Source organism: Pseudoliparis swirei, chromosome 7 (genome assembly GCF_029220125.1).
Source record: "Pseudoliparis swirei isolate HS2019 ecotype Mariana Trench chromosome 7, NWPU_hadal_v1, whole genome shotgun sequence".
NCBI classification, from domain to species: Eukaryota; Metazoa; Chordata; class Actinopteri; order Perciformes; family Liparidae; genus Pseudoliparis; species Pseudoliparis swirei.
This window is the reverse complement of record NC_079394.1, coordinates 24,475,978-24,502,718: the sequence shown is the minus strand read 5'-3', so window position 1 is coordinate 24,502,718 and position 26,741 is coordinate 24,475,978. Positions and strand designations below refer to the sequence as shown.

Below are 26,741 nucleotides of genomic sequence, written 5' to 3'. Positions count from 1 at the left end.
TGACAGCAGGATATGTCATGGACTGATTTAAAATTGTATTGTGCAACATTGAACCATCAAACTTTATTTTAAATGATTATCTTATTTACTATTGTATCCTTTGAATAACTTTTTGGGGAAATGAAAACGAAGGGCTACCTAAAATCAAACGATTTGGTTGCAAACAATTATAATTGATATACCAGCATGTTTTGAACTGGGGATGTTTCTCGTATATTAAATAACTTATAATAAAGGTGTATAATTAATGGATAATTTCGTAATATGGTAGGTCATACAAAGTATAGTATAGTGTGCTATAAACCTTTGTAAAAAGTTAGAAAATATCAATTGTATTGTATGTAAAAAAAAAAAAGAAGACGAAGAAGTCACAACACTGTCACAATAATGACATAGAAAGGGTCATAGTGTTGTGCATTTTTTTATATGCATGGTATAGAGTGAATACAAATTTATCTAAAAGTCATGGTATAATGTGTAATATGATTTATTTACAATATTTATGTCGAAAAGCATAGTTTAGTATATCTATTAAGTCGTATGGGGCCCATAGCAACGTTGGACATAATAATAGAAAGTGAGCATCCTCCCCATATTCTCATCTACTCTCATGTTATTCATTGTTTGGTTTATTCATCACCTGGCATCTGCAATGTTTTTCATGAGGCTAATGTTAGGTTACAATGAGTAAAGCCCAAACAGGCACTTCGGTCAGCTAGGGTAGGAAGCGACCAGGTAAATAAACCTGTACTTGTATAGTAACCTTTCAGCTCGGTAAAAGGATGTATAAAAGTAGCGACAAAGATGCATCATGACTGTAAAAGTAACGGACTATAAGGGATCGAGTTCATTTCGGAGTTTGTCATATATACGTATAACGTGTCATATACGTAACTATATCAGTGACTCACCGAGCGAGCTAACGAGAGCTCTGGACGAGTACACCATCCGGCCACTGGGGGTCGCTGGGGAGTCTGTGGTTGTTGCAACTGAACCAGCTCAGCTGTGTTATGGAGCTAAAATCCCAAGTGGAACATTTATAACAAGATAGCATGTTGATAAATTAATTAAACAGTCATAGTATGTCCAGAAAATTCATAGTATAGAATGTCGAAATAAGTCATAAAATGGTAGTCGTACAGTATGTCGAAAATAAATCGTGGAAAAAATAATTACAAAGTCATAGTATATTGAAAGAAATTAATAAAAACAACTTTCTGCATATTTGGTTAACAATTTATTTGTATTTTCTTAAATATTTCAAGCAATATTTGTAATCATCCACATTCAAAACTGAATCAACATCCTGATTCTAATCAAGTTGTGTTACAGATTAAGATCTGTATCAGGTCTACTGTTTTAATCTATCGCCCCTGAAAGCAAAGAAAACAACCACATGATGTTTACTAGTGTAACAGTCATATTCACACATCAAACAATAACTAAGGACAAATTATTCTCATCGAAGAAAGACAAAAAACCCTCAATGACCTTTATGTCCCAAATGAGTGCCCATAAGCAGAAACTGAGCCCATTAACCACATATACTATATATTCAATTAACGAGTTTTCCCAAAATTGGAAGACAAAAAAACCCAAATACACACTTTTAATTGTCCATAGAAATTAGATTTTTTTACTACCTATTATTAACTACCAGCATAAAGCTGCTGTGTTGACTGAATGTCAAAGTAAACCCTCCACTCAGCGCTCCGCGTTGTTAATGGTGGACGGATGACAACTGTAACTGAAGCTATTCTGCTTTAAGGTTACTCCTCTTATTATCATGATTATGGTATAATCTTTTTTTAGGCATTTAAAAAAATGAAATGTATGAATGTGTTCAAAAATACATTAAAGAAGATGCACGACTAAAGAATTAACTCGTTTAAAAAAAAAAATATATCTTATGCGTGTACAAATGTCATTAAAAGGGGGTGTTTTCAACTCAAGATACAGTAAATACATTTAAATGACTTTCATTGTTGTTCACTTTTCCAAAACATAGTTGAATTTTTTCCGAACACACACACATATATATGTACACATGCTTCTGATTTAATTTTCAGGAAAACTGCAGCTTCAGATAAAAGCTGAACTGTAAACCTTGGCCTCACTGGCTGCGCTCCTTTGGCTCTCTGTATTTGTAGTGGAGGTATTCAAAGATGTCTCTCTCACTATCCACCAACAGAGGCTCCCCTGCCACACCTAAAACAGGTCCACAAAGAGAACATTATATATATTAAAAGCTTAAAAGCACCAATCATTAGTTACAGACAGAAGCCAGAAGAACAGGGTTGAGCAAGGTCACTTGACTGAGACTCACCAGTGACCCCTAGTGGCCGTATGGTGTACTCGTTTAGAGTGAAGCCCTTCTCCAGCGCATGAGTTCTCATGTTTTTATTGAAGATATCACTTCCAGTGAAATAGAGAACTCCACAGTAGTACTGGTCCTTGGGAATTAACCTTTGGGGAATGGAGAGAGGACCGTTAGAGAGCAGGAACAGACGATTGACGAGAAGAATATGGAAACAAAATAAAATATATGGGTGCCTCTATACTGTTTTTAAAAAAGTATATCCAATAACCAGGCCTGTTTTGTATTGTGCAAGGTGGAGGCAATGTTTTGATTTGGAAGACCATGGATCTGAGCAATAAAAAGCAGGGCACCTAATATCAATACGCCTGTGGAGGTATTCTTCCTCATCTTCTTCACTCGGCTGCAGCTGGCAGACTCCCTTAGGAAAACAGGAACAAGCACATTGTGACGCACTTCCTGGTTTGGGTCCATAGAGCGAACTTTTACTGTACGGACTGCGTGACATCACAACATCATGCACATACAGCTCCGCACACCAGAGAAGAGATGAGACATGACTGTATTTATCCTAAAGGAAATTCACCTACTTAATTCTTAGAAGTCATACTGAATGCTTAACATTGTGCACTGCATTGGGAGTGGTATTGTCCATGATTATTGAAAAGTTATATTGCAAATATAACATAATGAAGCACCGGCCTCACCATGAACTTAGTGTCTCCTTTGGACATTGTTTCAGTCACAAACCCAATGGACTCCAAATGCTCGACCACTGCATGAAGGAGCTTGGGCTGGAAAAGAAAAAGATGAATGAAGCCAAATGAATGATCAAAAGAAGTCAAACTACAATTAATAACAACATGACTGTTGCGTCTATTGCTCCAATAAAGGAGTCTCACCTGCTTCTCAGTCTCTGAAGTGTAGTCCGGGTGAGTCAGCAAGATATCAATATCACCACTCGATGCTGCACCTGGAAATGATCAACATGTGAATCAAGACCTCCAACTGCTGCCGTTGACTGAACATCAACCGGAAGGGGCAGGTGTTACCTCTCCTGAAGCTTCCACAGATTGTCCCAATATATTCTGTACCGATCTTCTCCAGCTCTCCAAGAATAAGAGTCTAAATGAAACAACAGTGTAAGAAAACCCTCAAATAAAAAAGCAAAAACTTGGGGAAAAAAAGCTTTATCTTCACCTCCATCTGTTCCATTTCAGCACGTGGAATCCTTTTTTCAAACTCCTCAAAGTACCTGAAGGCAGAAAAGGCTTTCGTGAGTCGTGAAACATACGCATGTATCCCTTGAAGATATTCATTTCGGAAGAAATTAATAACAGCATTCAGCTGAACTTACTTAAGTCCGATCTGTTGATGATGGTTCAGCTTGGACTCAATCTTTTTCAAATCTAAAAACAATGAGTCGAGTAATGCTCATTTCAGATCATACCAAAGCTAACACCACACTGTGCACATGTAATGAGCATGCAATATATTCCATGTCAAATAAAATAGGAAGTAGTAAGGGCCAAGACAAAAAAAAGAGCAAATGTTCCTTTGAAACAATTCTAATAAAGAAACTGAACAAACCTTCCAACGTCTTCACCCCGTCTTCAAAAAACTTCCTGGCGGCCGCCGGGCTGCAGTCGAAACCAAAGAGATGCACTTGGTTAGATGGAGCACAGTAAAGCTACACAAACACCTTGAAACTTCCCCACATCCCTCGTGCCACAGCCCAGCTGCTGAATAGTGGCTTTTTACTTGGATCAACTAATTAATTCAGCATGTCTTCTCCATATCTTTTAACTGGGCACTTTTAACCTGCTCCACTCAACCTGTCGTCTTAGACAAGTTATAAAATCCTATACACGGTCCTATACAAATAAATTGAATTGAATTAGAGTTTCGTTAGATTACTGAAGCACATAAGGATAAGGATGTTTATTGTCATACCCGATTCCAGTGACTCTGGTGAGGAAGTTGATAGAAGAGCTGGTGTCATCGGTTCGGATCTAGAGGAAAATATAAAAGTAGCTCATCAGTTTGTGCAATGCATTTAAACTATTAAACACATATGTATGCAGTGGGGCATGGACTAACACTCACCTTCTCCAGTTTCCGGAGTGTGCCAGTTTGTAGGAACTCATCAATCTTTTCTGCTATTTTAGGTCCAACGCCTTCCTGTTGACGAGTGAAACAAACACGAGGCAGTTACGTTAGTTGAGCAGAGTGGTGCTGTTGGCAAACAACAGCAACATTAGTCGTCCTCTCTCCAGCAACATGGGCACATTAGCTGGAGAGAAGACAAACAACGATGGACACTTATCCAGTTTCTAAGGCAGCCGAGAGCAAACCAGCTCTCTGGATGGAGTTCCACACAGAGAATGACGTTGGACGTATTGTACATCTGATCTGATGACCATAACAAATTACCAACAACATCAACAACTCACTGTTTAAATCAAGCGAGTCCTCTTCTATGATGATAATCATCAGGTACACTAACCTACCATAAGACACATATAAAAACACACACACATTTTTCATAAAGCATCTTCTTTGATGAGCGGATGCGAGCTAAAGGAACAAAAGGGTGACATGATGCACATCCAATAACAAAACTTTATACTGAAAAACATACGGAACAATATTGAGCAGCAACATCCTTCTTACACTCTCGACTTGGACGTAAACACCAATGACACGTTGCTTCACTTGGACTTGAGTCAATTGACTTCACAGGAATCCCAAATGTGTGGCTGATAATTACAGGAGACGCAGACGTAAATAACATTTGGGACTCGAACACAACAATCCCTTGGGCTCACCTTGGTTACCATGACAACCTTCCAAAAAGGGTGGGATTGATTGCAGGATTATTGCATGGCTGTGGTTCAGTTTGCAAAACCGTGTTTGCGTAATGTGTTTTTAAATTTGTTTGAAATGAAAGGCAACAACTGAAGCGCTCCAAAACCAAATATAGTGTACATACCAGTTTCTTGGCCTCTTCGCCATTTTTGATTTTGTTTGGGTACTTGGAGATGGTAGAGGCTGCTTTCCTACACAGGGAATGAGCAAAACTATTATTTCCCCAAAAAATAAAGACAGGGTTTAAATGACACGTCAGACATTAAGCTTCTCTTGGATGACGCAACAAAACGTTTACTAATCACAATTACTGCATTCTTCATATGCTATCAATGAATAAAACCATGCAATAAACATTAAAAACCGTGTTATATGTTATTGTAACACTTTTAAACAAAGCACACGTCCCTGTCGAGCTTACCTGTACGCGTTGTACTTGTGGATTGCCCTGTTGACGTTTTTCTCGTAATTGGCCAGCTCTGGAAACAGAAGACAGACGTCGTGTGGGGATATATAAATTAAATATATTTATATATATATATATATATATATATATACGCTCGTGCAGTTTCTCGACACTATTTTAGGAAACAGCCAGCTCAGCTGAAATCATTTAAATGTCCACTGCACGTGAACAGCGTCCAAGCGGGGAAACTCGGGATGGTGTTCACGCACACAAAGACAGGAACTTTGTCATTTAGCACATTTGTTTTTTGCAATTATGCAAAAAATAGTTGGATATTTGACTTTAAAACGCGCTCGAGCGTCGCGCTAGCTACCGTTAGCTAAACTCAGCCGTCACGTACCGACGAGGAAGTCTGTTATTCCCTCGTTCGGGGATTCCTGGGGCGCTTTCCTCTTGCTCATGGTGTCGTTGGCGAGCTCTCAGATATCCGTTCGGAACTTTAACGAGTTATTGTGCAAGCAGTAAAGTATTAAAAACCTCTGTAATCTCCAACTAGGTTAGCACATTAGCTAGCTAGCACAGGGTGAACAATGACCGAATGACGTCGGGGAGGGGGCGGGGCGAGCGTCATACGTCACACGACGGAGTAATAAAAAAATGTGAAATGACTGCAGCAAACACACAAGCTGTGCACACGCTGTAGCCTACTACATTGTACATTTTATTACACAACCGTACAAAAATATTCATATACAAGGACTTGACAAAAATATGCATTATTGAAAGAAAGAAAAAAGCCAACCAGTTTTACACAAAAACTAAACAAAACACATTTAATCAAATCCTCTTTTATGCGTGAGCAGTTATTAACAATGAATGTACAGTGCATCTGCATATTGTTCAGTAGCATGTGTTTTTCTCATTAAGTAACAAATTATATAACCTCAATGGTTGACCACACACTTATAATTTAATTAATGATGATGATAATGAATAAGCAATCTTCTATTTTACAAGGTTCAGTAATATATTCCATCATGCAACTATAAAATACAAATGGATCTCAATAAAGCAGTGGATGATTCTCCTCATCAGGTGTTAGGAATCTATTTTTATGTAAACTTTGTCCCTGGAGAATATTTTAATGGCCTCCTCGATTTCCGAGAGCCTGCAATCAAGATGAGCCCGACGCGTTTGAACGCTCAGCATGTCGGCTTTGAGAGGGAGGGACAACAGTTCGGCCACAAGGGAGCGATGGGCTGAGGAGGCATAAAAAAAATAAAAAAAACACAGAATCAGAATAGCAGATATTCACAACACACAATAGTACTCTAATCGTATGTGGCCATTAATGATAAGGGCAGAGATAAAGAGTTATGGAGACATACTCTCTTTCAGGGACTTCAGAGTTTCCTCTCTCTCGCTCTCACACATCAGGGTGTGACCAGCTGGGACTGAGGGATCAGGCATGTTCCTCCTCCTCTCCTCTGCCTCTTTATGCCACTGCTCCTTCCTTTCCTCAATACTTGAGTGATGAGAGGGAGAACAAAAATGAGCATCAGCTCTAAAATAATCACATATTCACTGAATTGATTACATGTTTAAAGTGAGCAGAAGGATACTCACTACTGGGGCACTTGTCCCTTGACTGCACTGGGCACGGGTTTCTCTCCGAGGCTCATCAGCGACTGGGACCGACGCATCACAGTTTTTCCAGCAGAGCGGGCATTGTGTTTCACAAAGTCTATCGTCTGGCCATGCACCTGTAACTGTAACTGTATCCACAACGTACGGAATCAAAACAAAAAGGAAATATTGTGGATAGACGGCAAATTGCTAAAATTGCGTAAACATCAATCTGCTATACCTCGTATTGTCTGATCATGCAAGTCTGTATGAATACGTAAACGTTTATTGCAGATTCTCACTTGCAAGTTCTGGTCCGGTATGGAGTTGCAGGAGGCCCGGCGTCGCAAAGCCACCGGAGAGGTTTTGGGACGCGACCTTGGGGGGTCAGTCGAGTGGGCCTTCAGAAAGTTTTGACACTGTGGTTTAGAAGTTGGACTGGAAACCTGTGCGAGAAAGGGATTCAAAGTGAGCCCGAGCAATTATTAATCATGTGAGGACATGTGTCTTTCGCAGACTTGCATCCTTGCCTGAAGCTGGACCATCACCCTGGACGGGATATCCTGGTACTTGGAGGCGGTCCAGAGAGCTTTCACAGGAACCGGACCAGAGTGTGCTCTCTGAGCCTCCTGTTCCTTGCAGCGTCTCTGGATCTCCCTGAGCCGACGCACGTTCTCTTTACCAAAGTCGTGTGCCCGCTGCTCTGAGGTTCAGGATTTGCAAAAGTCATCTCAATCACTTTTACATTTTTGTACAGAAATATTGGGCTCAATCAAACTTTTACTTGTTATAGTCAATAAAATACGTAAAAGAAATAACGCTAGACATAATCAGTTCCACGACACCATCGTCCTTACTCTGCTTGGGAACAGGAGTAATGGCGACGCCGTCAAGTTTGAGCAGCTCCCCAACGACCCCTCTACGTCCTCGTTCCAGAATATGAGTGGCACCGGGGCCGATACGGCGAGGGTGCGCCGGGGTACGAGCACTGTAGCAGCCGGGGTACAACACGGGGTCTGGGGCGAGGGGCCCCGACAGCAGGGCCAAAGTTCCATCAGGGTTTCCCTCTAAACGGCCACGTGCTGGAGAAAGAAGGACAAACGAAAGGTGGTCACTCAAGGCTCAAAGGGTTCTCCAAATATTCAAACACGCGATGAGAAGATGTTCATCTAAGATTGAAGTTTTATTCATTGAGGTCAATAGATTAACTCCAAAAGATCAAGATCTTAACAAAGGGAAACAGTAACAGTGTCTAACCTGAAGCTGGTCGTTTGTAGTACTGAGGAAACAAAGATGGATCCGGGGGGATTGGCCCAGATATTGTTGAAGGTCCCTCACACATCAGAAGCTGTAGTGTAAAGTTTAAGGAGGGGAACCAGAAGAATAAGAAACAACAGTAGAGTTACAGCAGCAGCTCAGACAGTCAATTATACTTTTTCATGATGAAGCTGATGAGCGGTTAGTGTTTGACAAAGAGACATTGTAAATATAACCAATGGTTTACTCAGCCTACAGGTGGTGTGATAACTGTATTGTATGTTATTATTGAGGCTCATAAACAAAATCACAGACTGAATGAACAAGGCCACGCAGAATGTAGTAGTAATAGTCGGTATGCGTGCTGTAAAGTAAAGATCACGAATCAGGACTGATTTGCCAGTCTTAAACCGTAACACCGGACAACCGCGGAGCACATCGACAACAACACAACAGTCTCATTTCCCAATTACAATTGTTTGTGATAGCTGGGAATAGAACACTGTGTCCGGGGAGAGGGTTCCGGCTTTGAATGCGTTCCCGGTGTTACGGTTTAAGAAGCGACCGTGTTAACTGGCGACTTTGAACCGAACGCGTCTGTTGTTGTCGCAGTTAGACAGGTGTTGAACATAGGAAGAGAACACGGAGCTATACCGCCGGACACACGCGCCGCCGTCAAACGGGAAACACCTCACTTAACGGGTGCACCGCGGGCTGTTGTGACGCGAGTGAGCTAACGGCTATACACGTAACACCGGGCGTACGGTAAACTTACGTGACCAAAATGCCTGTTTACCGACATCGTACCCAGCCGACACAGCGGGGTTTTCTCCGGTATCCACTCTGGTTCAGCTGGCAGAAAGCTCCCGGTCCCCTGCTCGATAGCTAAAGTTGTACAACATTAGCAGCTAACAATGTAAAACTAGCTTACGGTGAATGTGTTGGTAGACTGAGGCATGAGATCTCGCGAGAACACATGAATGAGACTTCACTCTCACATGGCGGAGCCAGATCAGTGCATTCCATTGACGTCATAGAGAGTCCCTTATGTCAGTGGTCCCCAACCTTTTTTGAGCCACGGACCGGTTCCGTGTCAGAAATAATTTCCACGGACCGGCAATATAAATGACGTCATACATATGACGTCATACAATTATACGAAGGGCATAAAGTGCCAAAACTACAACTCATCATTACGCCGAATTAGTGTGAGCCGTGCGCTTGTTTACCTGCAACGAGCCGCTAATGGAGACGGCGACACAGACGTGTGTTTGGTCCGCTGCTCCTCACCGAGTTCTGGTCGCTGTCATTAGAACACCGGCAGAGTTGTTGTGTGAAATGTCCCTTAAGTCCACCGTCATTTGCATCTCCAGCACATTTTTTTCTTGCTCGGACGGGCTCGATTCACCGGGTGGGTTTGTTTACAAATGGGTTGCAGGTCTATTCTTTTGCAGTCGGGTCTTTTGTGGTTGGAGTACCGCTCAAACTCTTTTAAAAGCCTCTTCCACCCGGTCAACGTCTGAAACATGTAGAATGTTCCGCTGTTCACTCGCCCTGCAGCAGCGACTTTATCGGCCAACTTGAAAACAGTTGTCATTTCCCTGAAGTGACAGAATTCATTGAGCAGGTTGAATCTGTTTGAAGATTCTTTGGCACTGTGCCGCCAGCAGAGGGTTCGGCGCGTGAGACTCGCCTGCAGCGATAAACCCGAACTTTAAGACTCCTGAACGCGGCTCAGACGTACACACGGGTGTATCCGGTCCTTTTTCAAAATAAAATATTTTTCCGACTGATTAAAAAAACAAAAACAAATGTAAACTTTATTTATTCACTTTTTTTCCGCGGCCCGGTTCCAACCAAGCCGCGGACCGGTACCGGGCCGCGGCCCGGGGTTTGGGGACCCCTGGCCTAACTGAAACCTGGCTAAGCCATGAAGAATATGTCTGCCTAAATGAATCGACTCCTCCAAGTCATATTAATACTCACATTCCTCGAGGCACCGGTCGAGGAGGTGGAGTAGCAGCCATCTTTGAATCGAGCCTATTAATTAATCCTCAACCAAAATTACACTACACCGCATTTGAAAGCCTTGTTCTTCGTCTTTCACATCCAACCTGGAAAACACTACAGCCAATTCTATTTGTGATTCTGTACCGGCCACCAGGTCCATATTCAGAGTTTATATCTGAATTCTCAGAATTTATATCAAGTTTGGTTCTTAAAACTGATAAAGTTATTATTGTTGGAGATTTTAATATCCATGTGGATGTTGATAATGATTGCCTTAGTGCTGCATTCATCTCCTTGTTGGACTCGATTGGCTTCTGTCAGAGAGTACAGAAACCCACTCACAGCTTTGGCCACACGCTTGATCTTGTTCTTACTTATGGCGTTGACATTGAGCATTTGAACGTCTTCCCACAGAATCGTCTTCTGTCAGACCACAACCTCATAACTTTTGAATTTATACTACCGGAGTGTACTCCGTTAGTCAAAAGTTTCTACACCAGATGTCTAACTGACAGTGCTGTAGCTAAATTTAAAGAAGCGATTCCTTCTGTATTTGATTCGATACCACGTCTCAATATAACAGAGGACTCCTGGTCTAACTTTAGTCCGTCCCAGATTGATCATCTTGTTGATAGTGCCACAGGCTCTCTGAGAATGACACTGGACTCGATAGCCCCTCTGAAGAAGAAGACAGTGAGGAAGAGGAGGTTTGCTCCCTGGTATAACCCTCAGACCCGCAAACTGAAGCAAACGTCACGAAAGCTTGAACGCATATGGCGTTCAACTAATCTCGAAGAATCCCGCTTAGTTTGGCGAGATAGTCTTAAAACTTATAAGAAGGCCCTCCGTAATGCCAGAGCAGCCTATTACTCATCAGTAATAGAAAAAAATAAGAACAACCCCAGGTTTCTCTTCAGCACTGTAGCCAGGCTGACAGAGAGTCACAGCTCTGTGGAGCCGAGCATTCCTATAGACCTTAGTGGTAATGACTTTATGAACTTCTTTAATGAAAAGATTTTAACTATTAGGGACAAGATTAATATTCTCTTGCCCTTAACCAGTGCCAATCTGTCCTCAAGTGGAATGGCCTTGGAAACCGCTGTATGCCCTGGTGTATATTTGGAGGGCTTTTCTCCCATCAACTGTGACAATTATCTTCAACGGTTTCTACTTCTAACACGTCTACCTGTCTCTTGGACCCCACCCCGACGAGGCTGCTTAAAGACGTTTTGCCTTTAATTGGCGGCTCTCTATTAGATATTATCAATGTGTCTCTGCTAACAGGCCACGTACCACACTCCTTCAAAGTGGCTGTTATTAAACCTCTCCTGAAGAAGCCCACTCTGGATCCAGAGGTGTTGGCTAACTACAGACCGATCTCTAACCTCCCCTTCCTCTCCAAGATCCTTGAGAAAGTGGTCGCAAATCAGTTGTGCGACTTTCTACATCATAATAGTTTATTTGAGAAATTTCAATCAGGATTTAGAAAACACCACAGCACCGAGACAGCACTGGTGAAAATTACAAATGACCTCTTAATGGCAGCAGATAAAGGACTCCTCTCTGTACTGGTCTTGTTAGACCTTAGTGCTGCATTCGACACCATTGACCATGACATCCTGTTACAGAGACTGGAGCAGTCGATTGGCATTTCAGGCACGGCACTAATTTGGTTTAAATCTTATTTATCAGATCGATCTCAATTTGTATTTGTAAACGATGACACCTCGATAACCACCAACGTTAATCACGGAGTTCCACAAGGTTCTGTGCTTGGACCAATTTTATTTACCTTATACATGCTTCCTTTGGGCAATATTATCAGGAAACACTCCATAAACTTTCATTGTTATGCAGATGATACTCAACTATATTTATCGATAAAACCAGAGGAGAGCAACCAACTCGGTAAAATTCAAGCATGTCTTAAAGACATAAAAACATGGATGACCTGCAACTTCTTGATGTTAAACTCAGACAAAACCGAAGTAATTTTAATCGGCCCTGAGCACCTCAGAGATCAATTATCTGGTGATGTGGTTTCTGTAGACGGCATTGCCCTGGCATCCAACACCACTGTAAAGAATCTTGGCATTATCTTTGATCGGGACTTGTCCTTTAACTCCCACGTAAAGCAAATCTCAAGGACTGCATTCTTTCATCTACGTAATATTTCATAATCAGGCACATCTTGTCTCAAAAGATGCAGAAAAATTGGTTCACGCTTCGTTACTTGAGACTGGATTACTGCAACTCCTTATTATCAGGCTGCTCTAATAAATCTCTTAGGTCCCTCCAGTTGATCCAGAATGCTGCAGCTCGTGTTCTCACTAAAACTAAGAAAAGAGATCACATCACTCCTGCACTAGCTGCTCTGCACTGGCTCCCAGTAAAATCAAGAATCACTTTTAAAATTCTTCTCTTAACGTACAAAGCCTTGATTGGTGATGCACCATCATATCTTAAGGAGCTTGTAGTACCATATTGCCCCACTAGAGAGCTACGCTCACTAAATGCGGGACTACTTGTAGTTCCTAGAGTCTTAAAAAGTAGAATGGGAGCCAGAGCCTTTAGTTATCAAGCTCCTCTTTTATGGAACCAGCTTCCAATTTCAGTCTAGATATAACAGTTTAGATATAACAGTTTAGAAATAACACGATAATAATAAGAAAAAAAATACAAAATATAAAAGGAAACACTGTACAGAAGGTGGTAATATGGACAAGAAGAAGAAAGGTGCTAGTATGTACATTTTTGGATACATTTTTTAATTACAGATAGTAATTACATCTCACATATTGCACATGCTAAGTGGAGTGAGGTAGTGTTGGGTTATTACTAGGGCTGTCAATCGATTAAAAAAAATTAACTAATTAATCGCACATTTTGAAATTCATTAATCGCGATAAATCGCGATTAATCGCAGTTAAGACTTCATTCTTTTTAAAGACCAAACTTCACACAGAGCTGTGTTTTCAAAGAGGCTCCTACCTATAAAGTGCCAGCGAGGTATTTAATATTGTGGATGATAAATTGTTTCTTCAGTGAAACATCAGATTAGTAAAAAAAAAAGAAGTATATTGAGACACCATTGGTCCTGTCATCTTTAACATTGAACAACAGCAGAACCAGTGGCCTTGGTAACTGACTGACATTCACATGTCAAATATGTCAAATATGTTAAATTCACCTTTTAAAGGCGTTTGCATATGACACATACCCACGTGTGTTATACATCAAACATTCCAGAACAATCTCAGCTCTATTCAATGAGGCTCAGTTGTCCTGGTGCCGTGTTCTCTGCTCTCTGACTGACAGGCTGCTATAGAGCCTCACCTGTGAGGTGGGAGGTCCTTTGTGATTTACTGAGTGTTCATTGGTTGTTTTTCCCCCAAAATGTTGACAGACAAACGGATTGACCAATCACGGTGAAGGTTTCGTGTGACGAGTTCTTTCCGCGCCGCGTCACCCGACACGTCGCCCCTCCGTTCATCTGTGTATCAGAGGGGGAGACGGGAGGAAGGAGGAGCAGGAGGAAACCCGACTGATTCATCCACGAGTTAAACTGATTTATGCTCCTTATTTTCGCGGAGAAATAATTGTTTTAAAAACGGAAACAGTGTTAAACCGTACTGTCGCGGTTTGACACTCGGTTTGAGTTTAAAAACTTCAACGAACACCGGAAGTAAACAAAGTTGCGTTAATTGCGTTAAAATATTTTAGTGCGTTAACGCGGCCAAATTAATCTCATAGATTAACGCGTTAACGCTGACAGCCCTAGTTATTACACATATTTAAAAAGGTTTTGTTAACCTAAACATTTTGAGTATTGCCTATATCAGGGGTCGGGAACCTATGGCTCTTTTGGTGACGGCATATGGCTCCCAGACAATTTTGAAATCTCCGCCCCCCTGTAATTTTCTCAATCGCGCCAGATTACAGCAGAAGTAATTTAAAGTCCCTTTCTTAAAGACGCCCCCACCCCTAGCATCATGCAGCACCAGAAGTCGCATTAAAAGCAAGACATATTTAATTTATTATACGTTAAAAATACTATATGGCTCTCAATGAAATATAGTTAGAAATATTTGGCTTTTATGGCTCTCCCAGTCAAAAAGGTTCCTGACCCCTGGCCTATATTATTGGTTCTTCTGGTGATTTGTAATGGTTCTTAAAAAGGTTCATTCATAAATGTGTCTGTTGACTCATCATGTCTCTCTTTAGGTGGGCGGCGTGTTGCCCGCTCCCCCAGGGAGACCGGCCGACACCACCGCTCCCACACCGCCGTCCTCCGTCAGGGAGTTCTTGCGTGAAGACAGGCTCCGAGATGTGACCCTCAATCGGGCCTCTGGACCTGCACGATACCCTGGTGTCGACGGCGTTGACGGAGAAGAGGAACCCGACACGTATTCAAAGCTTGAAAGCCAGCGTGACTCGGGTTCAGAGCGCAGCTTCCGGAGCCAAAGATCCTTCGACGTGGTTCCCTTAAGTACGACTTTTCGGACTCGATCCGGCGGCCCGCCCAAGAGCAGCAACGGCAGCGACTCGCACAGGAGCAACGGCTCCCACGGACACAGCTACAGCAGCAGCTACGCTCACAGCCGCTCCTCCCACGAAAGCGGGACCCGCGGGGGCTTGTCCGTAAGATCGAGCGTAAGCGACACGACGAGCGACGGGTCCGAGTCGGCGGGGTCGGCGGGGTCGAGGGGCGGGGCGAAGGGAAGGCCGGCGACAGTCGGTCAGGCAGAGTCGCAGGGGCGCGCCGGTCCTGGGAGGGAGGCCGTGGAGCAGATTAGGTCTCTGGGAGGTCAGTCGGATGATGAGTCCTTCTGACCCGCCGATAAATAAACATGTAACGCAGTGGGACCAACATGTTGTACATTGTGTTGCTTGCCGCCTCTTTTGGTGCCTTTGAGTCCTGAGAGAACTGCGGGAATGATTCTTGTGAGCAGGACGAGTGTTCTTCTGTCGGATGAGGAGCGTTTAATGTTTCCATATGTGCTGCTGTTTAGTTTAGTTTATTAAGGATCCCCATTAGTCTACACCGTAGTGGAGACTATTCTTCCTGGGGTCCAGGCAAAAAACATTACAATACAAATAGATAAAATGCAGTACAGCATGATCAATTATCACAAAAACACGTAGACTTAGAAAACAACGTTTACATTAAAGTAAAATAATAATACCCAAATACCTTAAATACCTCAAATAAAAACCTAATCTACTATAATTTCCTTTCTGATTATTGCTGCCTAACCCTAACCCTAATATTGATTCGCGTCAAAATGACCCGAAGGCAACACAAGGGTTAAGTCACTTTTACTTCAAAAACTCAAACCGGTCTGCGTGTGCAAACTTGAATTTTCAAAAAAAGATTATTTATTGTATTTTTCTTTTCTTTTCCCCTTGACTCTTGTGTTTGCGGCTCAACGCCTTGAGTAAGTTATTTTCAAATCTGGCACAAACATGAATTTCTTTATGTAAGAAATTAATTTCGTTTTTGTTTCTCTTTTATCTAAAACCTTGGCGATTCCCAGATGAATCTGAGATTCCCAGATGAATCTGAGAACGCCTTCCCACCCACCCAACCTGTGCCCACTGAGCCTCCCACCAGAGGTGGGAGGTACTTCCGTGACGCTCAGGACAAATTACTGCTGGAAGTCACTTCTAGTTATAGACTCTGGTTCGGCGCTCCGTGACGTCACTAGCGACGTCACAGAGATCAAAGGCTGTCTCGACAGCGTCAGTGCCTTGATCTTGTCGCTAGTGACGTCACGGAGCGCCGAACCAGAGTCTATAACTAGAAGTGACACTAATTTGTCCTGTGAGTTTCACGGAAGTACCTCCCACCTCGTGGTGGGGGGCTCTGTGGCGCACAGGTTGGGTGGGTGGGAAGGCGATTCTCAGATTCATCTGGGAATCGCCAAGGTTTTATGAGAATCCCTCACCTTTCGGCGAAATTCGCCGTTTTGAAACCAAAATAGGTGACTTACGTGAATCGTGTAGATCCGAAGAGTTTTTGTTGGCCGGCCGGCGTTTATGAGATTGGAGTGGGACACGGAGAAAATGTGGAGTGGGTGCTCTTCGCAATAAAACATCTTTGATGGGACGTGTCGCGTCTCGGCCAATCAGCGTCAAGATGTCTTCAGCGTTTGGTGGTTTAGGTTAGCTTGAATGTTAGCCGCTACTTCTGCTGCTGTCGCGCTGCACGGTGGAGCGATACTAACAAAGTACCCGTACGTTAAGAGCGATGTGATTTAGCATATTTTTAGTCTCAATACTTCATTAAAAGAGCGATCAGAGCGCACGCGCTGCTCCGTGTTAAGTTGTTTGCACGCGCAGCGCGGCGCTCACAGCGAATGCCGTTAAGTGGCGGAATTTTCGGCTTTAAAAATACAAATAAAAAAAGATGCCAGAAGTGAAATGTTTAAGTTCAGTCTGTAAAGTTCTGTAACTCTCCAGCTGCTCATCCTGATGAACTCTGTATCCTCTGGTCAGAGACTAACGGCCTCATAGTGTATCATCATTGGTCAATGCTATGATGGCTCCATGTAGTTTCATTAATATCTGGCTGTATTAATACTAATATTACTGCCATTTGTTAAGTGTTGAAAAAGTTGGTAAAAAGTGAACCATACAGATATTTTATTTATTACTATTATAGATAAATATACCAGTATCGTATTTATGGTATACTGTTTTTATGGTATTGTATCATGATATTTATGGCAGGTATGGTACACAGGAAAAAGGGGAGAGTAATTTTTCCAGAGTTAACATTATTTTCCTCTGAAAGTCATTTTTATTCATTTCGGATTATAATTATTTCCGATGACCACAAGAATGGGAGTAAAAAAACAGAGTAAACCTTATTGGAGTAATATTAAGAACACGCCCACTAATGTTTGTTAAGTTTAGTTTCTGCCGCCATTTTCTAGTCCCGCAGTGCAAGGTGAGGTGAGTGGCAGTGAGACGGCGGTGAGCCAGGTAAGTCTGCAAAGTACTACATATCGAATTTAATAGGATAAAATGTCATCAGCATTTTTTGTTGGCTTATTTGAAAAGTAAAGCCGGTGAGTTACATGATAGCTGGCGAATTTGTGTGTTAGGGTCATTTTCTCACGTTGTTCGGTTAGTAAGCACATGTGTTTTACTCTAAATTTAATGGTGTACATTGACGTGACATCTTGTGTGTGTTTCAACTACTATTGGGCTAGCAAGCACGAGGTTAGCAAGCTATTGTGTGTGTTTCAACTGCTATTGGGCTAGCAAGCACGAGGTTAGCAAGCTATTGTGTGTGTTTCAACTACTATTGGGCTAGCAAGCACGAGGTTAGCAAGCTATTGTGTGTGTTTCAACTACTATTGGGCTAGCAAGCACGAGGTTAGCAAGCTATTGTGTGTGTTTCAACTACTATTGGGCTAGCAAGCACGAGGTTAGCAAGCTATTGTGTGTGTTTCAACTGCTATTGGGCTAGCAAGCACGAGGTTAGCAAGCTATTGTGTGTGTTTAAACTGCTATTGGGCTAGCAAGCACGAGGTTAGCAAGCTATTGTGTGTGTTTCAACTGCTATTCGGCTAGCAAGCATGTGGTTGGCAAGCCTGTGTGTTTTTTATTTAACCTGCTGTCCGGTTAGTAAGCATTTGGTGTTTTAATTCACCTGCTTCCCGGTTAGTAATGTCTGTTTTGTTAGACCTGCTATTTGGTTAGCAAACACATGTTTTACTCTGAATTGAGTCCTGTACATTGACCGTTTTCGCTCTGCTGTTCGATTAGCAAGCTTGTGTGTTTTACTTCTATTTTGATTTGCAGTTTGGTTAGCAGGTATATACTTCTACTGACATTCCTTCAGGGCCAGTGTGTTGGACGAGCATCATACAAACCTTATAGACATGTCATTTACGTAACTTGTTGCTGCTATAGAGTTGGCCATTATTTTGTTCACCCGATTTACTTAATCAGAGCAGCATAGACAACATGTGTACAATACAAATGGAATAAGTCAAGGTGGACAATGGATTATAAATGTTAATGAATGACTTTGTAAATAGATGTGCAAAATCTAATAAAAATAACCTTTTCATGTCATGTAGGATGAATGCTGTTGGAGTGAAGTACAGAGATCAACAAAAATACCTCTATTTTGAGGGCCAAGTTACCTACACATCGTTTTTGGAAAGTGGTGAGTGGAAAACCTAATGAATTTCAGTCTAACACAGGAAACAAACTGAAGCTGTCGGTTTGGGGGCATGGTGCAGATTTTAATGAACTATTACTAAGGAGAAGATATACCTTAACTGTTGAGGTTTATATTGCTTATTTTATTAAATTTCCCTTGTTCTGGAGTTCATATTAAATTTTAAGTGCATTTATTTTTTATTTGTTTAATGTTCACAGCTTCCAAGAAGTTCAGCATCCCAACCTTGGACTAAAGTCTTTGATGACACAAAGACTGAGGTTGATGAGGAGGTCTTTGATTTCCTCGTGAAAAAACAAAACCTAGGTGTGCTCGAGAAGGTCCAAATTCAGATGGTAAGTTTCTTAGTGTCATTAATTTTTCTTTTTTAATGAGCAGGGTCGTGTAGAGTGGATAGTGAAAGGGAGAGATTGGGGGAATGATGATCAGTAGTCAGGAATTGATCATGATCACTGCATTGGGCATTGCCAACATGGACCATGTGCTTAACCACGTAGCCACTGAGCACACCAGTGTCATTCATTCTTTGAGTCTTGGCGAGCCTAACATGTTCTATTTAAGACGAGCAGATAAATCTGCTGGATTGTTGGTTTATTATAGTTCCAATAATCTTTGTTTGTGTGATTTTTTTTTTTTTTTTTTTGATTTTTTTTTGGTAGTTACTTTAATACTTTTGGCAATTGTATGGTGTTTGTGTTAATCACACCAGCTGAATGTTTACATGGTTTGACAGATTGCCTGAGTGCCCCTGAAAGCAGCTCCTTTACCAGCTCCAGTGGGGATATTGATGGGGACTCTGATGACACCGTAATATTGCAGTGCAGTCCTGCCACAAGACGGAGAGCTGAAAACACCTCTCTTGCCAAAGTAAGCAATGCTGATTGCACTACACGCCTTCAAAAAGTTTACATTTTAAACAATTAATCGATTTGTTGTTTGGTCAATAAAATGTCAGTTTCCCAAGCCGCAAGATGACGTCCTCAAATGTCTTGTCCACAAACTAAAGGGATATTGAGTCCATTGTCATAAAGGAATAAAGAAACCAGAAATATTAACATTTAAGAAGCTGAAATCTTCTTAAAAGCTTATTTTCTTTCAAAAAAACCTACTCAAACCAATTATTCGATGATCAAAATAGTTGATTAATTTTTGTTTGATTAATTGTTGCAGCTCTACATAGAAGTCTTGTGTGCTAGTAGATGAGGAGATTTATGTGTTTACATTGATCTGATTTTATAGTAGTGTAATTTTTTTTAATGTCACCTAGATGATTGAAGATGTTCTAAAGAACAAACCTGTCGGAGAGAGGATCATCAATGAGTATGCTCGGACAAAAAGTCTTAACAGACGGCAGGCTGAGCGACATGGTTAAGATATTGGTTGCACAAATAACAAGTGAACATGGGTATGCTGAAATATTATTTAATTCACAACTAACGTTTTGTATGCACCAAGTTTGCTGACTGTGTCATTTACACACCAATATTTTCAACAGTGCTCATAGTTTGTGTGTATATGTGTAGGACAAGTCCTTCAAGGTGTGTCAAAGAGGACCACGCAAAGGGGATCATCAACTTGCTCCCATACCTGGCTGATCCAAGGAGCAAGTTTGGTTATGTAAGTACAGAAAACAATTAGTCCTACCTATTTAGTCTTCACTTCTAAACTCAACAGTTTTCGAGCATGATGTACAGCTAGATTAAAAAAAATATGTATATATTAACTGCTTGGCTATGGTTTGAGAAAAACTAAAGATGTTAACATTCATGCATGTCCACCATCTCTGCCGTTTTTCCTTAACTGATGATTTCAAACCCTCTTGAGTTTAGCAGTCCAGTCTTGAGCAAGTTCAGCTCAGCTGCTGCATTTTTTAGATTTAAGTGTTAAAATATTTTATCCTGCTAATTCAAACTTGTTCAAAATAACAATTCATTTCACTCTGAATAATACCTTTTTAGGAACATTTTTACAATGCAGAAGATGGGAGTGGGTATCTGGCTTGGAGATTGAAGTTTGTCCAAAAGGAAGCTTCTGATGGACAAAAGAAGGCCATGAGACTCAAGAACACAAATGGGTATGTGTTGTTGTTACCTGTAACCAAACTGCATACATGAGAATCATGGCAGAGTTCCCAAGTGTTGTTTATTAAATCCTAGGACACTGTCATATCCATCATATCCACTGTTACATCAGCTGAAAGAGACTTGAGGGAGGACAATCCCCTAATGACAGACAGCTTGTGTTCTGAGGCCATTGCACTGATGAAGCATACAGCTGATAAAGGAATTGTTATGACGAAGATGAAGCAGACCTTCAACTATCGTCAAAAGATCATTCATGATCCAGTGAAGTCCTCTGATGTCTTTCTGGCCTTCCCAAGATTCCTGGACATACAAGGATTAGTATGTTCAACTTACTTCATTGTAACTTGTTGACTTGTATTTAAGAAACATCATTAACAACATGATTTCATCTATTCTGCAGATTGAGCAAGATTTTACTTTGATTGATGATGCCATCTCTGCAAAGTTCCTGGAGAAGTGGCCCACAATTTACAAGCAAAAAGTCCTTGAACAAAGCCGTGGTCTCAGTCAGATGATCTGCAGTACCTCGTCCAGACTGCTGAATCCACAACAGAAGTCGAAAGTGGTGAGGCGAAATAAATGGATTATATTGTTATTGTTCTGTTTTGGTTGTGATAAGATTGAATGTTTTTAGGAAAAAAGCACTTGATGCAGCTGGATTAATCAGTTGGTCCAACAATGTAAGACAGGAAATAAAGGAGCTGGCTTAAGTTCAGGAAGTAGTGGAGCTGTGCATAAAGCCTATTTATTGTAAATGGGAGCATTAGAAGTGTAACACTATTTGCGCTGACTTTTTTTTGGTACATAAAGTAGTGTAGATTTTTGTATTAAAGTAATCCTGGAAGTGTTTGTTTTTAATTATTACTTTATTCTTTCAGGATGGGACAGTGACATGTCGTCCATTTTGATCCTTGTGCACCTGCTGCCGCCGTCACCTCAAGGCCGAAAGAGACCAGGAAAGCTCTCCGCCAGACAAGCCAGTGAGAACTTGGCAGTTTGCTTCAATAGTCTGCAGTAATTTATGGAATTACAGAAATGAGGAAAAAAAGGGTAGAAACTAAATACATAATTCAAACAAATAATTGAGGGGCTAATCCTGCCTCTCTAGCATCAGGCCACATGTTGTCATCAACATCACATCTAATATTCTCTCTTGCCACCTGGGGAAGAACCTTCTGGAGGGCCTGATCCACCTGGCAGTCCTCTGGACTCGTGTCCTCACATCCGGCACGCATGGCTTCCAAAAGAGACATTTGGTCATGTGGGTGGTGACCAAACACTTGGTTCACGACATTACATTACATGCTCTATAAGTGTAGCCCTTATTTCATCTGGAATAACAGCTCTTTGTCTTCCTCCACGCATCCCCCTCTCCCTGCCACCCTTCTCCCTCCACGAACCCGTCTTCCTTGTTCCATTTCCAAAATGAGTCTTTCTGAGCTCTACCTATATATATATATGTGTGTGTGTTCACTAACAAGTCTAAAACAAGACACCTGCTTAGCCTTTCAGCTGAAATTGCAATCAGCAGTGTTTGAAAGGCACAAGGCTGAAATGTATTCCGTTTTGAATATGTGGTTCACAGTTTTGACAGCAGTGTGTTAGCATTTGAACAAAGTGCTGTAGATCCACAGTGTTGTGCAGGTTGTGGTTAAAGTCATGGGATAAGTGTTAGAGTTTTGAAAACTGTTCAAGCAATGAAAAACAAACTAGAGTTTGGTCCACATGAACTGCTGCTGTGCAGACTGTAGTTAGAGTTTTGCACATGTGACTCCAGTTGTGCCCACTGTCGCTTAGCAAACGAAAAAAACTGTAACGCACAAAGACATTTTATTTCTCTAAAACCGTGTGGGTGATGGCACGGTTGAGAAGTGTTCGTCCGAGTCTACATCCTGGTGTAACAGCAGCTCCTGATGTTTGGCTCCTCCTCCACTTTGATGGTCGCGCCTATGCCGGCAGCTGGCCGTCTGAGCTGGTTCTTCGTTTTGTTTGCTGTGATTTTTATTTACTCATCGCTCGCTGAGAACGGTGCTACATCTGTGTTAGTGTATGATTTCCTTACCTTATTCAACATCCGTGCATCGGTGCTGGGCTCGCTGTCTCATCGACCCGAACAATGGAGTTCCCACCGTCACCTGCATCGTACAATCCCCGGCGGCATCTGGAAGCCATCCTGCAGCTGCACCCGGCCGAGAAAGTCCAGGAGAAGGAGTAGACGGGCTGGATCCGCGGTGAGGCTCCGGGAACAATCCAGAGGCCGCTCTCTGTCCTCACTTCACGCCATCTCCAACGCTGCTGGTCCCTGCAGGAGGCTGTCATGTCTGCGACCCGTCCTCCCGGCGTCAACATCACACCTGCCGGCGTTTGCTCCTGTACCCCACCATCGAGCGCACTCGAGGATTTCTCCAGTGCCGGGAGGAAACGTTCATCTCTCGCCCACGAGTGTGACATTGCTGCCTGCGTGTGAGCGAGCCGGGAGGGAGAGCCGTCCTAGGTGGCTGCAGCCCCTTCCCCGGGCGTCAACCTTCGGCAGAGCTGGTTCGGACCGCATCGATATCGGACTGATAAATGCAAGATCGATCAAAAATAAATCTTTTGTTCTAAAGGACCTCTTTGTTACAAGGCATCTGGACTTCCTCCACATCACAGAAAGCTGGCAGAAGTCAGACGATTTCACCTCGCTGAATGAACTCTGCCCACAAGACTGCTCCTACTCCTGCGCTCCGAGAGCGTCCGGCTCAGGCGGAGGTCTGGCTACCATCTACCGGAGCAGTTTTCACTCTCGGACGGTGAACTATAAAGCCTACTCCTCGTTTGAAATCCTCATCAACAAAGTTGGTCGCACAAATCCTTTCCTCTGCGTCCTTGTCTATCGTCCCCCCGGCAAAAACAGATCCTTCCTGGCTGACTTTGGTGACTTTCTGGCATCCATTATCCGCTACGATAGGATCCTCATGCTCGGGACTTTAACATCCACGTTAACAAGAGCGCGGATACATTCGCTGTGGACTTCATTAACCTTGCGGACTCTTTCAACTTCATCCAACATGTGTCTTGTCCGACCCACGAGAAAGGTAATACACTGGACCTTGTCTTCACTCTCGGGCTAAATATTCACAATGTATGCATTGAAGATATGCTGTTATCTGACCACATGTCCGTAATGTTCAGTTTATCTTTCGACAATGATTTTGTGCCAGAAAAACGTGTGAAAATATCTCTCATTATAAATAACAAAGCTGTAGTGAATTTCAGAACTAGTTTCCCCAGCAATGTTTTGATGGCGCAGTCTGATGACGTGGACTGCGCAGTGAGCTTGTTTAACGCCCACTGCGCAGCCATTCTGGATAGTGTAGCTCCCCTTGTCACTCGCTCTGTCCGTCCAACTAATCCATCTCCCTGGATGAATGAGGAAATCTATGCGCTCAGGCTACAACGGCGCAGAGTTGAGAGACGGTGGAGAGCTGCTAACCTAGAAGTCCATCGACTCTTCTATAAAGATCTCACAGCTGATTTTAACACTCTGGTGGAAACTACTAGGGCTGCTTACGTTAAAAACCTCATTATCTCCAGCAAAAACAACCCCAAAGTGTTATTTAACACCATCAGCAAAATCGTGGCTCGCCCTCTTCCATCGATTCCTGTGTCTTCGGACAAGGAATGTAACACCTTCCTGTTGTCTTTTATAAACAAGATTGCAGATGTTAGAGCCAACATCACCCCCTCCCCCTGCCCCCCGGTCCCCAGTCCAGGTTCCGTACCATCAATGAGCAACTTCTCACCTGTTGAGCTGGAGGAGGTGTTGGAGGTAGTAAATGCCATGAAGACCTCCTCTAGTCCCCTAGACATCCTGCCCACCTCCCTGCTAAAAGAAGCTATCTCTTCTGTTGCCCCCAGTCTGGTCAAAATTATAAACATGTCTCTGGTCACGGGTGTGGTGCCTTCTTATTTTAAGCAGGCGGCTGTCCAACCTCTCCTCAAAAAGCCCAACCTGGACCCCTCCTCTCCCCTAAACTACAGGCCCATATCTAAGCTACCTTTTATTTCAAAGGTACTGGAGAAAGTTGTAGCTAACCAACTTAACCTCTACCTGGCCACACACAACATTGGTGACAAGTTTCAATCCGGTTTCCGTAAGAAACACTCCACCGAGTCTGCCCTTCTTGGAGTATCTAATGACATCATGATGGACTCCGACTGTGGCAAAAGTTCTGTTCTGGTCCTGCTAGACCTGAGTGCAGCTTTTGACACAGTCGACCATAGTATTCTCCTAGATAGGCTAGCGACGTCACAGAGATCGAAGGCACTGACGCTGTCGCTAGTGACGTCACGGAGTGCTGAACCAGAGTCTATAACTAGAAGTGACTTCCAGCAGTAATTTGTCCTGTGAGTTTCACAGAAGCACCTCCCACCTCGTGAAGCGGTGCACCCAGATCGTGGTGGGAGGCTCTGTAGCGCACAGGTTGGGTGGGTGGGAAGGCGATTCTCAGATTCATCTGGGAATCGCCAAGGTTTTAGATCAGTGGTGCCATGGTTACGGCCCGCGGGCCGGACTCGGCCCGACTGTACGTCACATCCGGCCCGCGGGTGATAAGGGGAGAATTTTTAAAATCTAATTTGTATTTTATTTTTTTTCGGTGGAATCTGTCGACTGCACGTCACACCCGGTCCGCGGGTGATAAGTAGGGTTGGGTACCGGAAACCGGTGCCACATTACAACCGGTAATACCCGGACCGAAACGCAACGCACATTCCGGTGCTTCTTTCCGGTGCCTGAGCCGATTGAAATTGAAAAAAACTATTGTTGTGAACGTCTCTGGTGACTCCGCCCTGTCAGCAGGTTGCGATAGCCTATCATATTTAAGTTTGACAGCGGAGGCTGCGCCGTGTGTGACTGCGTGAACCCGTGTCGAGCACACCAGCATCAGGCTGGACGCGACGGGGAGACCGTCACCGGTCCCCCTGAACACCTGGAGACCGATGATGACGAGCAGCCTGAACTCATTAGTACCGTAACGTTGATTGCAAGTCTTGCATTCATAAAAGTAGCCCAATAAATAATAAATTAGGCATTATAACCATGTTCCAGCGATCCCGGCAGTATACCCGGTGTTACCGTGGGGCATCACTTTGTTTCAGTGTAGCTCTCGCTGTCAGAAGCAAAACTTTATTTGTCACGTGTCATCTTCAGTACCTCTGATTGGTTGTTCTCTTTGCCCATCAAAACAGTGACAGGATTAACCCTATAAAGTCTGCACATGACAATACATATCACATCATATAATGGAGAACATATATTGTGTATGTTAACAGTCTGATATCCGTTGTGTGTCAGTGCTCCATGATAACGGCTTCTACAGGGAATCTGGCCAAAGAGGTTTTTAATGTCCTCATTGTGCGTTTTAAAAAAAAGTATCGGTTCAGGCACCGTTTAGGCACCGGTATCGTTTTAAAAGTACCGGTTTAGCACCGGTATCGGAAAAAACCCAAACGATACCCATCCCTCAAGGGGAGAATATTTTATTTTATTTTAATATTTTTTTAATTTTCGGTGGAATCTGTCTGTTGGTCTGTTGCTTCTTCCCGCCTCAGCTGAAGCAGCCCCGGTAGTGCTGATCGAGATGTCGTTTTCAAAAAAGAGGAAGGTTGACACTGAAGGTCGCATCTTTCAGGAAAGATGGAAGGAACAGTATTTATTTTGGGAAGTAGGAGGCAAACCCGTGTGTGTCTTATTTGTTCTCAACAAGTGGCTGTAGCTAAGGAGTATAACATAGCTGATGATCTAATATCATTTTGTTTTCGTTTTTTTTAACTGTTCAACTTCAACGTATTCCTCTACTGACCGTGATGTTTTATTTGCCCAATAATAGGAGGAAGGAGCATGCATGCGTAAAGGTGGCCATGTAGTGGCCAAAGATAACGGTCCCTGTTGAGCAGTGCGCGAGGACATTGTGCTCCTCGACGTCCTGATAAGAC

The 26,741-nt window shown here is 42.7% G+C and overlaps 3 protein-coding genes and 1 pseudogene across 5 annotated transcripts; 2 read left to right on the top strand and 2 right to left on the bottom strand.

Moving 5' to 3' along the window:
* Positions 1-1,224: 1,224 nt before the first annotated feature.
* Positions 1,225-6,165, bottom strand: polb (polymerase (DNA directed), beta). Its single transcript, XM_056419447.1, has 14 exons — positions 5,992-6,165; positions 5,607-5,664; positions 5,310-5,376; positions 4,424-4,498; positions 4,271-4,329; positions 3,908-3,957; positions 3,675-3,726; positions 3,518-3,572; positions 3,370-3,442; positions 3,220-3,290; positions 3,025-3,111; positions 2,671-2,738; positions 2,327-2,466; positions 1,225-2,208 (listed from the first exon to the last, which is right to left on the bottom strand). The coding sequence occupies exons 1-14, from the start codon at positions 6,050-6,052 to the stop codon at positions 2,114-2,116; spliced, it is 1,011 nt and encodes a 336-aa protein (XP_056275422.1). The 5' UTR covers positions 6,053-6,165; the 3' UTR covers positions 1,225-2,113.
* A 110-nt stretch (positions 6,166-6,275) lies between these two features.
* enkd1 (enkurin domain containing 1) lies at positions 6,276-10,186 on the bottom strand. Of its 3 annotated transcripts, XM_056419444.1 has the most exons (9): positions 9,704-10,185; positions 9,250-9,359; positions 8,475-8,565; positions 8,075-8,299; positions 7,748-7,920; positions 7,520-7,663; positions 7,218-7,366; positions 6,980-7,116; positions 6,276-6,850 (listed from the first exon to the last, which is right to left on the bottom strand). In XM_056419444.1, exons 2-9 carry the CDS (start codon positions 9,274-9,276, stop codon positions 6,690-6,692), a joined length of 1,107 nt encoding a protein of 368 aa, XP_056275419.1. In that variant the 5' UTR covers positions 9,277-9,359; positions 9,704-10,185; the 3' UTR covers positions 6,276-6,689. The 3 variants fall into 3 exon arrangements, with proteins under 3 accessions (XP_056275419.1, XP_056275420.1, XP_056275418.1); XM_056419445.1 differs by lacking the exon at positions 9,250-9,359 and having other exon boundaries at positions 9,704-10,186; XM_056419443.1 differs by lacking the exon at positions 9,704-10,185 and having other exon boundaries at positions 9,250-9,594.
* Positions 10,187-16,385: 6,199 nt separating this feature from the next.
* Positions 16,386-24,022, top strand: LOC130196993 (uncharacterized). The gene is made up of 9 exons (XM_056419436.1): positions 16,386-17,471; positions 18,882-19,016; positions 19,415-19,548; positions 19,949-20,086; positions 20,205-20,298; positions 20,640-20,755; positions 20,838-21,083; positions 21,166-21,330; positions 21,644-24,022. The coding sequence occupies exon 9, from the start codon at positions 22,679-22,681 to the stop codon at positions 23,873-23,875; it is 1,197 nt and encodes a 398-aa protein (XP_056275411.1). The 5' UTR covers positions 16,386-17,471; positions 18,882-19,016; positions 19,415-19,548; positions 19,949-20,086; positions 20,205-20,298; positions 20,640-20,755; positions 20,838-21,083; positions 21,166-21,330; positions 21,644-22,678; the 3' UTR covers positions 23,876-24,022.
* The window catches only part of LOC130196989 (kelch-like protein 10), a 94,319-nt pseudogene continuing 85,055 nt past the window's right edge, over positions 17,478-26,741 (top strand).